We start from the raw sequence: 15,730 nt of genomic DNA on the forward strand, positions 1-15,730 counted from the left end.
CTGGTGTTGTGGGACTTCTCACTGTCTTTCTGCCCCGCTAGCCACAGAGATCAGAGCGGGTGAAGGATGGGCAATAAATGCTGGCCATACCAGTGACGCCCACGTCCTCTAAGTGAATTAAAAAAAAAACTACTCTCACTGAGAAATGGGATCTTACCAAATTTTGTTTTCATCTGATGTTCCTAGGAATCAATGGTGTCACTAGGTAGTGAAAGACTTGCATTTATATAGCGCCATTAGGGTATCCTAAAGCTTTCACAGCCAATTCAGTCAACTCTGCTCTTTCGCGAATCTCGCCAAATTTCAGTTCCTCAGCACAAGCTGATGAACAGAAACTGCCTTGACGTGTTTATTTTAGATATAACCAGTCTAGGAGGCCCTTCTGAAGCAATAAAACACATGAGCGTTAAGTTTCATTTAACTTGACAGGTGGTGATCCTGCTCTATGAGTGGGTTGGCCACCGTGAAGATTTACTGGCAGCTGTTTGTAGTGGCAGCAGAATCCCTCTTCACGTGACATTCCCTCCAGGCTGATACATCAGCTCTCCCCGCGGTGACAAGTGGCTCTGTTGTTGATATAATAAACCAAGCTTTAACCTCAGGAACATTGCACAACAATCCCCCCCGTAACACACAGCAGTGTTGATTGGTGGCTAGACTGTCAGTCAGAATTTGCTGCAGGTTACAAGGAGTGACATCTGCTGTTCACAGAATCCCGACAGTGCAGTGGGGTGGCACGGTGGCACAGTGGTTAGTACTGTTGCCTCGCAGCGCCAGGGACCCGGGTTCGATTCCTGGCTTCTCTGTTTGTATGGAATCTGCATAATAACATAAGAAATAGGAGCAGGAGTAGGCCATCTAGCCCTTTGAGCCTGCCCCGCCATTCAATAAGATCATGGCTGATCTGTCGTGTCTCAGTTCCACATTCCCGCCCTCTCCCCATAATCCTTAATCCCCTCTCTTATCAAAAACCCATCAACCCGCGTCTTAAAAATATTTAGCGAGGTAGCCTCCACCACTTCAACGGGCAGAGAATTCCAGAGATTCACCACCCTTTGAGTGAAGAAGTTCCTCCTCAACTCTGTTCTAAACCGCCCCCCCTTTATCTTGAGGCTGTGCCCCCTAGTCCTACTGTCTTTTTTGAGCGGGAAGAGTCTCTCCACTTCTATCCTATCCATCCCATTCATCATCTTATACGTCTCAATGAGATCTCCCCTCATTCTTCTAAACTCTAACGAGTACAAGCCTAGTTTATTCCGCCTCTCCTCATAGCTCAACCCCCTCAACTCCAGTATCAGCCTAGTAAACCTCCTCTGCACTCCCTCCAAGGCCCAAATATCCTTGCGTAAGTGCGGCGACCAAAACTGCACACAGTACTCCAGCTGCGGCCTCACCAATGCCCTATACAGCTGCAGCAAGACCTCCCTACTTTTATATTCAATCCCCCTCGCTATGAAGGCCAGCATCACATTAGCCTTCCCATTAGCCATGTCTGCGTGGGTTTTTTTTTTCCGGGTGCTCTGGTTTTCTCCCACAGTCCAAAGATGTGCAGGTTAGACGGATTGGCCATGCTAAATTGTCCCTTAGTGTCAGGGGGATTAGCTGGAGTAATGGGGTTATGGGGATAGGGTCTGGGTGGGATTGTGGTCAGTGCAGACTTGATGGGTCAGATGGCCTCCTTCTGTCCTGTCAGATTCTGTAATTAGCACTGCAATGAAGTTACTGTGAAAATCCCCAAGTTGCCACATTCCGGTGCCTGTTTGGGTACACTGAGGGAGAACTTTAGCATGGCCAATCCACCCTAGCAGGTCTTTCGGACTGTGGGAGGAACCCAAAACACTTGAAGGAAACCCATTCAGACACAGGGAGAAAGTGCAGACTCTGCACAGCGACCCAAGCAGGAATCAAACTGGGGTCCCTGGCTCTGTGAGGCAGCAGTGCTAACTGCCATGCCAACATGCCGTGCCATGGTTGGGATTATCAAAATCTGCTGAATTGTAACTTTAAAAAGAATTTAATAAGATCTACTGTCAAAGCTAACTTCATCCTCACTATGTAAATACGTCTCATAAGTTAGGAAAAGAAACAAACACTTTCTAATTATGGTAGTTTGGAAGAAAATGTTTCTACTTGAATGTTCTGAGCGAAGATGTGAAATGTAATCGCAGTGAGTACTGTACACTCTGTACTTATGGTGTAAACAAAGCCATCCTGTCCCCAGGAAGCCAGGACTGATCCATGTTGGCCAGCAGGGCTCAGACACAATTACCAGTCCATAATGAGTTAGCCAAATTCAGCCAGGATTCCACCATTGGCCTCAATGCCTTTGGACTGAGGAAAGAAAAATACTAGCCGGGGCTCTCACGCCCACTTGGTAGTGTAGGATCGCTGACTGAAGGTGATGTGAGGGCACTGCTTACGTCTCCACAGAGAATTACTATTTCGTCTAGTAGCAGAAGTCTATCAGCAGATGAACTGCACACCTGCGGAAGGCTTTAGGCCAGGCAAGACTGTCTACATCCACCTCTGGAACATGCTACCTCTCCTCTCCTGCCACAGCCCATCAACTGTAGAAGCTTCCACCCACACCTTTCTGACTTCCAAACTCAACTAGTCTCCTTGCTGCCCTCCCTGAGGCACATCCCACCTCAGCCCCGTGCCTAATATTGGTTCATGGTCTGACATTACCTCAACTTTGTTCCAATGCCCCCACAGCTTCACTCCTCCCTTTCTCTGTAACCTCAGAGATCACTGCCCACTCCCAACATTGGCGTATTTTATTCGTACCACCATTGCCAGCCATAATGTCGGGGTAGTTGGCACAGGGCTTCAATTAGACTCACTATGTTTCTGAACCTTGTAGAAGTCAGATATCCAATCAAAACTGACAATCAATCTTTGTCCTGACAGCAGCTTTTCAGTAAGACTCAGGTTGAAGATAAAGGAAGATTCAAGATGAATAGGAGTTTTTTTTTTAAAACAATGGCCAATCAGGAAATTTACTTCCAACCAATATCTATTGGTGTGTGAATGGCTAAGGTTCTAGTTGTAATCATCCGAGCTGGACAAGGACCAGCACATTTCACCCATCAGAACCACTTGGGAATATCCCCCCAGATTCTGGTATCTGGTGGCCATTTCAAAATAAGAAGCCTGAAATAACAAACCAGAGGGAGAACAGATATCTCCAATGACAGTCAACAGCTCCGACAGTGTGGCATTATGACTGTCCTGTATTTTACTTTTCATTTATGGGATATGGGCATTGCTGGCTCAGTTAGTATTTCTTGCCCATCCTGAGTTGCCCTTCAGAAGGTGGTAGTGAGCTGCCTTCTTGAACTGCTGCAGTCCCTGTTCTAACATCATGAGTAGGTCTTGAGCCCATGATGACGTACCCAAGCTCTTCTCCTAAGTTAAGATGGTGAATGTGGGCTGTCTAATCATTATGATTCAGACACTCTGATTGCATGGGGCAGGATTGTTGGGCCAATTTTCTTTTGCTCACAACTTTTGATGCTTGTGAAAAATTTAGCTTTCAAACAGACTAAGATTGAGATTAGTCTCCCACGGGTGAGGCAAGGAAACTCTTGTGAACTGAAGCACGAGGGGCAGAAGTTTCCCATCCCCCCCACCACCGGAATCATAGCAGGCGGGACGCGGACCAAGCAAAGATCCATTGACCTCCAGCCTTGAGGCGAGTGCAGCCAAGAAATCCTACCTGAGATCTTCTTGCTGCTCTCAGACAGTGTAAGAAAGGAGAAAGTTGGAACAACTGAACAGAATCACAGATCAAACACACAAGTGCGGATGTAATAAATCATTCCCAAATCTAGCCAACGTGATCAGATTACGGTGGCACAGTGGTAAGCAATGCTACCTCACAACACCGGGGACTTATGTTCAATTCCCAGCTTGGGTCAATGTCTGTGTAGTGTTCTCCCTGTGCTTGCGTGGGTTTCCTCCAGGAACTCCGGTTTCCTCCCACAGTCTAAAAGACATTCTGGTTAGATGGATTGGCCATGCTAAATTCTCCCTCAGTCTACCCAAACAGACGATGGAGTGTGGCGACTGGGGAATTTTCACTGTAACTTTATTGCAATGTTAATATAAACCTACTTGTGACACTATAACATAAAACAATTTGGGTTCAACACAATTAGGCTTTTCCTTGGAGGCATCTTCCAAACTTTCCTGTAAGACGTCAGTCAGATTTGCCTGTGTGCGCACTGTTTCATGATGAAAGGAGCCTGAACAATAACTGACCAGTGTGTATGTTTAATGGCCTCTATGAGGCCCATGAGGTGAACCTCTTGGAGTATGAGCTCCCTGATTGAAGTAATGATTGCCTGCCCAATCAGGGAGTCTCACCTGTACATAAATATGGGAGTGTTAGGTCTACTGACACTCCTGATTCTGACTTTGTACCTGAAGTACTCTTAGGAGTGGAGATAAATTGTAAATAAAGAAATGAAGGAACACTAGCCTCTGAGGAGTTATTTCAGTGTGTCGGTAAACATTTCACTCAGTTCAAACCTTCAGCATGTTATAGCTTCATACATTTCTTTAGAGCCTCTGATATGGCTCCTAGTGATTGTTAAATTGTTGAAGACACTCATGTCACAGTAATGTACTTAGCATCAGTCTTCATTCCCATTACTGAGTCCAATAACTAGGCTCTAGCCAGGAATGTTACTGATCCAGTGCCTGCTTGTTTCATCATTCTGTTATTTGTACTATTTGCATAGTAAACTCATTGAAAATGTTAAGAAGTGAATTGTTACATTCTTGGGATACCTGCATTGCTGACAGGATCAACGTTTATAGTTTAGTCTTACCTCAGAGCTGGGGAGAAGCTGGGTTTCTGAAACTCTGCGGTCCATATGATGAAGTATCTGCAGAATGGTATTGAGCAGAGTTGAAGGATTTAGACTTAGCGGCAATAAAAGAACGCTTGTGTCACTTGGAGCAGAATTTGGAAACGAATGGCATTTGCTGCTCTTGTCCTTCCAAGGGGTGAAGGGTGTAGATCTGAGAGATGCCACAGCACAGGCTGTGGTGATTTCCTTCGGTATGTCCTTTAGAGAGTGTGTCCTTGGCAGCGTGCAGTCACTTTAAATCTATAGTGACTCTGTCGTCAACATTGTAGACATCCATGGACTCTGTCTACACTTCCCTACTGCTTCGGAAAAGCAGCCAACAAAATCAAAGATCCCTAAGCACCTCTCCCACCTTCTTCCATCGGGAAAACATATAAAAGTCTGAGCACGTACCAACCGACTCAAGAATAGCTTCTTCCCTGCTGCCATCAGACTTTTGCATGGAGCTGCCTTATCTTAAGTTGATCTTTCTCTAAACCCTAGCGATTGTAACACTACATTCTGCAGCTTCTGCTTTCCTTCTTCCCTACGTATTCTGCTGCATTGGCTGTATAGGGCACAGGAAACAATACTTTTCACCAATATATGTGACATTAATAAATCAAATCAAAATAGTGTATTTTTAAACTGATATGTGTCAATCATTGGATTGCTTTGTGCTGGATGATTGGAGTCGGAGTGTTACTGCAGCAGCACCAGCCCAGGACATGGAGAGGATGCAATTATACTGCTGACGGTACTTTAATAGGGACGGCAGGAGGTGAAATCAGGAAGCGAGGCACTCATTGCGGAATAGCTAGTTTATGGCCTGTCTACGATTGGTCTATTTGAACTTCTGGGTTGTCCAGCTTCCTATGAATGGGGCCCATATTGGCAATGTACCACCTTTTCAAGTTAATGTCACTGCTGTCTCTGTACTGCTGCATCTGGGAGCTCAGATCTTCAGCATGACAATTGGCATGTTCCTGGAGCCTTTGCTGCATCTAGTGCACTGTATCTCGATAGGGTGGGAAGGGAATGGAATTGGCTGAAGACTGACATCTGTAATGGTGGAGCCCTTCGGGAGAAAGCCAAGAAGGAGCAGTTGATGGGCACGTTTAATAAGGATGGCTGCAAGTACCTCAGCACCTTAACTCTTAATACCTTAAGCCTTGCGAGCCCAAAGGGTTGGTCACATTACTTAATGGCAATGGAAGCCAGGATGTGGAGATGCCAGTGTTGGACTGGGGTGGGCATGGTAAGAAGTCTCACAAAACCAGGTTAAAATCCAACAGGTTTATTTGGAATCACGAGCTTTCGGAGTTCTGCTCTATCAAGTGAGTCCAATAAACCTGTTAGACTTTAATCTGGTGTTGTGAGACTTCTTACAATGACGATGCAGAACCATGTAGTCACACAGATTGTGGTGGAATACAATGCTTGCTTTCAATGTGTTGGATATGTTCTTAATTTATACCATTTAGCACGGCGATGGTACCATTGTGGACGGTGTCCTCAGAAGGAACACAAGACTTGACCTTCTTCACGATGACTTCTAGAGACACAATGACTTTTTACTTCTTTCTCGTTTAAGAAGAATAATGAAACTGGATGAATATAATCAAGTTTGAGATTTAAAAAGTCCTTTAGCTGAATCACGTTATATAACTGAACAGGGGTGATTTAAAAAAAAAACTTGCCTTTACAAAGGATCTGGTCACATCTGAAAAATATCTCAATCTCCTTCACATAGTGAATTCTGGAATACAGTAAATGCTATTGAGGCAAACACGGCAGTCACAAAGAAACACCCCACAAATAACAATGAGATGAACAACCAGCAAATCTGATTTTGTTGATGTTGGTTGAGGGGGAAAACATCAGTCAGAATACTGGCAGAATGCTCCAATTCTCTTTGAGTATTTCCAAGGGATCTTTAAAGTCCGCCTGACTGCTGGAGACAGGCAGACTTCGACATCTCATCCGAGGGACGGGACTTCTGACTGCAGCATTCCCAATGCTATAATACATAGGCGACTCGTTCCCGAGATTCCGATTCACGGAATTCAACATTTAGCACTAAAATTACCATCTCTTACAAATCTGTATTCCGCTTACAAATTACATTTCTTTTGCAACCCCAATGGAGAACTTGCATAAATCTAAAAGTTTTAAATTTCAATAGCTCAGAATTTGGGGAAGGGTAAAAAAAAAAGAAGAGGGGGAGGGGGGTAAAAGCAAAACCAAATCAATTCGACAGCAAAAAGCAGCGTTACACATCGATCAGGATCTTGATCTCTTCAATGCGGCTTTGTTTTATCTCTCGCTGCCTTTTGCTTCCGAAGGCCCCAGCCGCAAGCTCTCGTTTCTTATTCTGAATCTTGATCATGTTTTCCTCCACCGAGTTCTTCACAATGAACTGCAAACGGATGCACAAAAACACACAGGTTTATTGGACGCTGACAGAGCTACTGTCAATCTCAAAAGTGGGCAGCATTAGTCTCAACAGAATTTAAATCTCCCAAGCTTCAGGAATATTTTTTAATTTTATTGTCAAACAAGATAATCAAATGAAGAATCTGCACTCTCCATTCTCTTGCCCACTCAGCCCCAGAAAAATGTTTCAATTCAGGACCACCCCAGTGCCTGTTCGGGTACACTGAGGGAGAATTTAGCTTGGCCAATGCACCTAACCAGCACGTCTTTTGGACTGTGGGTGGAAACCGGAGCCCCCGGAGGAAACCCACCCACACACGGGGACAATATGTAGACTCCGCACAGACAGTGACAAAAGCCGGGAATCGAACCTGGGTCCCTGGTGGTGACAGGCAGCAGTGCTAACCATTGTGCCACCATATCGCCCAGTGTGCTTCCCAACCAGAAACCTTGATTTGGCTCCTGCTCTCTCCAAGGCCACAAGAAACTACAAAAGGTTGTGAACATAGCCCAGTCCATCACACAAACCGGCTGCCCTTCCACTGACACTATCTGCACTTTCCACTGTCTTGGAAAAGCAGCCAGTATAATCAAGGACCCCATGCACCCTGGACATTCTCTCTTCCACCTTCTAACATCAGGAAAAAGATACAAAAGTCTGAGGTCACGTACGAACTGACTCAAGAGCAGCTTCTTTCCTTTGGGGTGCTGAGCCATCCAACCAGCTGTTCCTCACAAAAATAGATAGCTGGGGAAAAAAGACTGAAAGAGGCCAGACAGAACGCACAGAAGAGCTGGAATTAATTTTATAAATTCCAGGTCTGAAGCAGTCATTTGCACTCGAAAAGTTAGCTCTATTTTCTCTCTCCAGAGATGCTGCTGAGTTCTGCTCCCATTTTGTGTTTTTGTTTGAGTTAATATATAACTTCTTTCACAGCTTCAGGATATTACAAATGCCGCATTACAGATGGCGCATAAATTGATGATATCAGTTAAGGATCTATAGCAGCATGTGTGAAGCTAATGAAGGTCTCAGTGACTGTTTTGGTCGAGTGCAGTTCGGCACCATGTGGATAAAATAGGTGAATCTTTTCCTATCAGCTTTCTGAAGGCTGCTAATGACTTACCTTGGTGATAACAACATCCCTGTTCTGGCCCAGCCTGTGACATCTGTCAAAACACTGGTCCTCAGCAGCAGGGTTCCAGGCCTGCAACACAAAAGAGGAATTATTATAAACCCGTGCTACAGAACTTATCAGTAAATACTCGAGCTACAGGTCTGCATCACAGGCCCAAGCCACTGGAGACAAACCAGAGCCACGCAACACAGACTCTGTCCCCTCCACCCCTGATAACAGCGCCAATTCATACAATCATACAGCGCAGAAGAGATCCCTCGGCCCATCAAATCCACGCCAACACACAAGAAACGCGTGAACTCCCACTTCATCCCATCTGCCAGTACTTGGACCATAGGCCTGAGTGTTATGATGTGCCAAGGGCTCACCCAGGCACTTTTTAAAGGATGTGAGGCAACCTACCTTCACCACCCTCCCAGGCAGCGCATTCCAGGCCGTCACCACCCTCTGGGTAAAAAAGTTTTTCCTCACATCACCCCATAAACCTCCTGCCCCTCACTTTAAACTTATGTCCCCTCATGACTGACTCTTCAACTACAGGGAACAGCTGCTCCTTATCCACTCTGTCCATGTCTCTCATAATCTTGTACACTTTGATTAGGTCACCCCTCAGTTTTCTCTGCTCCAACAAAAATAATCCAAGCCTATCCAACCTCTCTTCATAACATAAATGTTCTATCCAGGTGAATCTTCTCTGCACCCACTCTAGTGCAATCATGTTCTTTCTATAACGTGGCAACCAGAACTGCACACTAGCAATGGCCTAACCAAATTTCTATACCACTCCAACATGACCTCCCTGCTTTTGTAATCTGTGCCTCAATTGATAAAGGTAAACATCCCATGTGCTTTTTTCAGCATCCCACCAACATGCCCTGCTGTCCTTAAAGATCAATGGGCAAACACGCCAAGGTCCCTTTATTCCACAGGACTTCTAGTTTCATGCTCATCAACGTTTACAGATGTATCATAGAAAGCATCCTTTCTGGTTGTATCACAGCTTGGTATGGTTCCTGCTCTGCCCAAGACTGCAAGGAACTACAAAAGGTCATGAACGTAGCCCAATCCATCACGCAAACCAGCCTCCCATCCACTGACTCTGTTTACACTTCCCGCTGCCTTGGCAAAGCAGTCAGCATAATTAAGGACCCCACGGACCTCGGACATTCTCTTTTCCATCTTTTTCCATCGGGAATAAGATACAAAAGCCTACGGTCACAACTGACTCAAGAACAGCTTCTTCCCTACTGCTGTCAGACTTTTGAATGGACCTACCTTGGATTAAGTTGATCTTTCTCTACACCCTAGCTATGATTGTAACACTACATTTTGCACTCTCCTTCTCTTTGAACGGTATGTTTTGTCTGTACAGTGTGCAAGAAACAATACTTTTCACTGTATGTTAATACATGTGACAACAATAAATCAAATCAAATCAAAGTGCCATTCATTGAATATTTCCTTGTCAAATTACTCCTTCCAAAGTGTAACACCTCATACTTTTCAGGATTAAATTCATATTGTTATGCAAGAACTTTTACCACAAAATAGTTTGATTTAATTATTTGCACATTAGTGTAATGAAGAGATTCAGAAGCGAGGCCTTTGCCATCCAATTTACAGAGTACAAATGTGCAAAACTGGACTGGTGGAAATATCATAAATATTTTCCCCTCACACCATTTACTCTAAGCACTAGTGACAATGTTGTTGTTGTGTTCAGTCAGATTATTTTACTCGGCAAATCTTATTCACAGGTTATCCGAAGAGAATCTCTCGCCTATATTACCGACCCCCAATATCACTTTGTTAACTGGGGGAGGAGTAAAAGAGATGTGGCCTGCATTGGTTATGCAGACCTTTCAAAATAAAGTTAGTTGATTTTGATTATTGGTTAGCATATCTCAAATCTCTGTTCTATAAAGATGAACAGCATTAAGCATCATCTTTTTATGATGATCTAGGTGAATGAAATCTGGAGAATCTTGGCACCACGGTGGCACAGTGGTTGGCACTGCCGCCTCACAGCACCAGGGACCTGGGTTCGATTCTCGGCTTGGGCCACTGTTTGGGTGGGATTTGCACATTCTTCCCGTGTCTGTGTGAGTTTCCTCCACGTGCTCTGGTTTCCCCCATACGATCCGAAAAATGTGCAGGTTAGGTGCTTAGGCCACGCTAGTTTCTTCCTCAATGCACCGGAGTGTGCCGACTCAAGGATTTTCACAGTAACGTCATTGCAGTGTTAATGTAAGCCAACTTGTGACACCAATAAATAAAATTTAAATGCACGTTTTATCGATGGCAACAACACGTGTGGAAGTTAGGACATAAAGAATGTGCAGCCAGATCTCTGTACAATGCAAGAATGAGAAGAAAAGGTTCAGATGAAGGCCATTAGACAGGTATCTCATTAGGAATTCCTTTGGAAGAAGCGTAGACATTACGGGCGGAATATTACAGCCTCATCTGGCCCAAAATCGTAAAATCCCGCCCGAGGTCAATGGGCTCAGTCCGGGCGGACGGACGAAGAGGTCGGGCTCAGTCCGGGCGGACGGACGAAGAGGTCGGGCTCAGTCCGGGCGGACGGACGAAGAGGTCGGGCTCAGTCCGGGCGGACGGACGAAGAGGTCGGGCTCAGTCCGGGCGGACGGACGAAGAGGTCGGGCTCAGTCCGGGCGGACGGACGAAGAGGTCGGGCTCAGTCCGGGCGGACGGACGAAGAGGTCGGGCTCAGTCCGGGCGGACGGACGAAGAGGTCGGGCTCAGTCCGGGCGGACGGACGAAGAGGTCGGGCTCAGTCCGGGCGGACGGACGAAGAGGTCGGGCTCAGTCCGGGCGGACGGACGAAGAGGTCGGGCTCAGTCCGGGCGGACGGACGAAGAGGTCGGGCTCAGTCCGGGCGGACGGACGAAGAGGTCGGGCTCAGTCCGGGCGGACGGACGAAGAGGTCGGGCTCAGTCCGGGCGGACGGACGAAGAGGTCGGGCTCAGTCCGGGCGGACGGACGAAGAGATCGGGCTCAGTCCGGGCGGACGGACGAAGAGGTCGGGCTCAGTCCGGGCGGACGGACGAAGAGATCGGGCTCAGTCCGGGCGGACGGACGAAGAGATCGGGCTCAGTCCGGGCGGACGGACGAAGAGATCGGGCTCAGTCCGGGCGGACGGACGAAGAGATCGGGCTCAGTCCGGGCGGACGGACGAAGAGGTCGGGCTCAGTCCGGGCGGACGGACGAAGAGGTCGGGCTCAGTCCGGGCGGACGGACGAAGAGGTCGGGCTCAGTCCGGGCGGACGGACGAAGAGATTGGGCTCAGTCCGGGTGGATGAGATATCGAGGGCTGGGGTCATGAGTGTAGATTTTGGAACTGGCGCAGACACACTCCTTTTCACAGGCAATGGCCTCTGGAATATGTTGCTGGGATGGGATGTAGGATCACTGCAAGAATTTACAATTGAGCCTAGACAAGCTCTTGCCCACTTGTCGAAATAACTTCACCCAGAGGAATGTGTGACAAGTCACTGCGACCTCGGAGTTTTCTTGATCACCTTATGCAAGGAATTTGCCAGATTTATCTTCTTCCAAAAATACTCTGGAGGAGACTGCGTGACTGAGATCATGTGTGTAACTTGCACTCTGCCCAAGACAGGGTCAACTGGACCGAATAGTCCTTTCTTCCCCCTCTTCTTTCACGGGTGTGACTGGCTGCCTCGCTGACAATAATTTCTTCTTTCTTCATTCCCTGAAGTTCTCAGTGTTTTCTTTTCCCCCCTCAATGAATCTTCTTTGCAGACCTTTTCTTTAACCCCATGTTCTGGAGCGCTCTGTCTGATCGCAAGCCCAAAAGAAAGTTGCTGAGACTGACAGGCAAGTGAATCGTTGGAGTATCTCCAGTCTCAGTCTTCCCGGTCTCTTGCCTCCATTACCTCAACGGGTATTGCTGAGCGTACAGAATGTACTGCCCAAGCAGCCAGCGGAGGGGACTAGCTGGTAAAGTTTATTATTTATTTATTTGTCACAAATAAGGATTATATTAACGCTGCAATGAAGTTACTGTGAAATTCCCCTAAACGCCTGTTCGGGACAATCCGCCTAACCAGCACATCTTTCAGACTGTGGGAGGAAACCGGAGCACCCGGAGGAAACCCAAGCAGACACGGAGAGAACATGCAAACTCCACACAGACAGTAACCCAAGCCAGGAATCGAACCCCAGTCCTTGGTGCTGTGAAGCAGCAGTGCTAACCACTCAGCCACTGTGTTGTGGCAGCCAAGAGGACTTATTTGGATGGAAACAGCATGCGAGAGAAACTAGAAATAAAATCAAATCCATTGAAATTTTTGACCAGGCTGTTGGGTTAATATGGACAAATCTTTATTTCCAAGTTGCTCCATTGTCCCATGTCAGGTTACTCAGTTCTGGTCTGGGATTGAACTATGGTAAAGGTAACTATTTTGCACATTTTAGACACAGCAATCTTATGATCTGTAATCACACCATTTTTGAGAAGTCTCTAGAATACTAATTACACACAAAAGCTTTACATCTATTACAAAAGTCCACATTTCCACATGCTTCTGTGTCTTCTGATAGCATAGAACCTCAACAGTGCAGAAGGAGGCCATTCAGTCCATCGAGTCTGTATCGACTCTCCAAAGAGCATCCCACCCAGGCTCACCCCCAGTCCTATCCTTGTATTCTACCACATTTCCCATGGTTAATCCACCTAACATCTTAGAATCATAGAATCCCTACAATGCAGAAGGAGGCTATATGGCCCATCAAGCCTGCACCGACCACAATCCTACCCAGGCCCTCTGCCCTTAACCCCACGCATTTATCCTTCTAATCTCCTGACGCTAAGGGACAATTTAGCATGGCCAATCAACCTAACCCGCACATCTTTGGACTGTGGGAGGAAACTGGAGCACCTGGAGGAAACCCACGCAGACACTGGGAGAACTTGGAGACTTCATTCAGACAGTGACCTGAGGCTGGAATTGAACCCGAGTCCCTCGTACTATGAGGCAGCAGTGCCACCCATATGATGGCATTAAGCTTGTTGAGGACCACAAGGAATTCTCCCTGCAGTCAGAAGCACTGATTTTCCCCTTTGGCACCAAGGTGCAGAAACATTGCATGGCAGGGCCATTATTACAAAATCAGGGACCAATTGGTTCCATTTTCCCTCTGGTCATTTTAGTGGATTAAGAACAGCTAGTACCTGACTTTGAGATAATGTTCAGACAGGCCAAAAGAAAATATCCATCTCAGAACGCAAGTCAGCAATCTAAATCTCAACCACAATACAGCCATCAGTTTTGACTTGGGGTGGCAGCTATATACAGCGATGGAAAGATGGCAATGTTGATATTCTGGAAGCAGCGGATGTAATTGGGCCAAAGGGTTTTCTTCATCCAGAGCTTCACCTCTATCTTCAGGTTCCCTGCACTAAGAGGGAGCTGGCGACCATGGACTTCCATTCATCAGCCTGTGATTATCCTTGGCAAATCCTGCAGTGCTCTGCGGTTGCCTTCTGCTGTTTGGTTGCTCAGGGAACATTTTAGTTCTTTGCCACCCGTCACCAGGCATATTGGGAGGATTTACACGATGATCATCAACCTGTTTGGTTGCTTTGCAAGTGCACCTCCCATGGCCATCAAGTCTTGAAGTGCATCTTGAACACAGAGCTTCTGGCTCAGAGGCAGAGGGCGCCACCCACCATCCAAGCACAGTGGTAGGGGGAGTTACACACCAACCAAGCTCAGAGGTAGGGAGAGTTACAAAACAAAAGCCACCTTAAGAAAAGATGTCAACCCTTATTTCCGCCAATCAGATTTTTTCATTAGTGATATATTGCACTATATATGGCTCCAGCTGGTTGAAAAATTTGAGTTCCAGGTTTAAGGTGAGACTGATGGATGCAGAACATCACACAATACTGATTTTATTTACTTATAAAAGCAGAACGAAATACGCATTATGTTCAAGCTCATCAAAACCACAAAGGCGTCTACACAAACTCTTGATTTTAAATATATCAAAAAGTGGCTGCATCATTACTCACAGGGTCCATGAGGAACACACGAGAGGCTGCAGTCAGATTCAAACCAACCCCACCAGCTTTCAGTGAGAGCAGCATGATGGTGGGCGAGCCTGGCTCACTGCTCTGGAAGGACTCAATGGCATTGATCCGCCTCTTCTGGGGCATTGAGCCATCCAGGCGGGTAAACGCAAAGCCTTCTTGTCTACAGAAGGGGAACAAAACACACACATAAACCAAATTCTTTTCAACTGTGCCATGGATCAAGAAGACAAAGGACTTTATTCACCAATTCATTTATGGATTCCCAGTTTTTGAGGTGTGCACTACCTCAGGCCGGGGCTCAAGTCACACAGGACTCAAGTAACAAATTAAATACAGTTCCATTTGCAAATAAAATGACTCAACAATTCTACTAGATTTAAAAAATAAAGAAATTAGAACTATTTATGTCCTCTTCGTGCTATGTCAGGGTGGCACAGTGGTTAGCGCTGCTGCCTCACAGCGCCAGGGAGCTGGGTTCGATTCCAATCTCAGGTCACTATCTGTGTGGAGTTGCACATTCTCCCCGTGTCTGTGGGGGTTTCCTTGGGGTGCTCCGGTTTCTTCCCACAGTCCAAAAAATGTGTGGGTTTGGTTGATTGGCCATGCTAAATTGACCCTTAGTTTCAGGGGGCTAGCTAGGGTAAATGTTGTGGGCTTAGGACCTAGGTGGGATTGTGGTCAGTGCAGACTCGATGGGCCAAATGGCCCCCTTCTGCACTGTAGGGATTCTATGATTGTATATGATCATCTCTTAGTAACAGCAATATAAAATTTACCCAACTCTCAACAAGAGAGTTCTTACTCAATACCCAACTGTCACTGGCACCTTGATGATAGCATTTCTGAGTTTGACTGCAATGGGCCCAGCTATTAGCTTTATCATATAGCCCAACAATAGCGGCACCGTGCCAGGGACCAGGGTTCGATTCACGGCCTCAGGTCACTGCCTGTGTGGAGTTCACACATTCTCCCCGTGTTTGCATGGGTGCTCCGGTTTCCTCCCACAGTCCAGAGATGTGTGGGTTAGCTGCACTGGCCATGTTAAATTGGCCCTTAGTTTCAGGGGGACTAATTAGGATAAATGTATGGGGTTATGGGGATAGGGCCTGGTTGGGATCGTGGTCAGTGCAGACTCGATGGGCTGAATGGCCTCATCCTTATTTGTAGGATTCTATGATTCTAATATGTTACAAGCAATGCTCCCCAATTAAACCTTC

At 46.5% G+C, this 15,730-nt stretch overlaps 1 protein-coding gene across 2 annotated transcripts in view; it reads right to left on the minus strand.

The window, feature by feature from the left end:
* Positions 1–6,472: 6,472 nt before the first annotated feature.
* The window catches only part of hltf (helicase-like transcription factor), a 78,535-nt gene continuing 69,277 nt past the window's right edge, over positions 6,473–15,730 (minus strand). For both annotated transcript variants that reach the window (XM_080185977.1, XM_080185976.1), the window contains exons 23-25: positions 14,493–14,673; positions 8,420–8,500; positions 6,473–7,275 (exon numbers count right to left, since the gene is read on the minus strand). In XM_080185977.1, coding sequence (XP_080042103.1) covers positions 7,129–7,275; positions 8,420–8,500; positions 14,493–14,673 — 409 coding nt within the window. In that variant the 3' untranslated portion in view covers positions 6,473–7,128. The remainder of the gene's footprint in view (positions 7,276–8,419; positions 8,501–14,492; positions 14,674–15,730) is intronic.

Source organism: Carcharhinus amblyrhynchos, chromosome 3 (assembly GCF_965287045.1).
Source record: "Carcharhinus amblyrhynchos chromosome 3, sCarAmb.v2.hapA, whole genome shotgun sequence".
In the NCBI taxonomy this organism is placed as follows: Eukaryota; Metazoa; Chordata; class Chondrichthyes; order Carcharhiniformes; family Carcharhinidae; genus Carcharhinus; species Carcharhinus amblyrhynchos.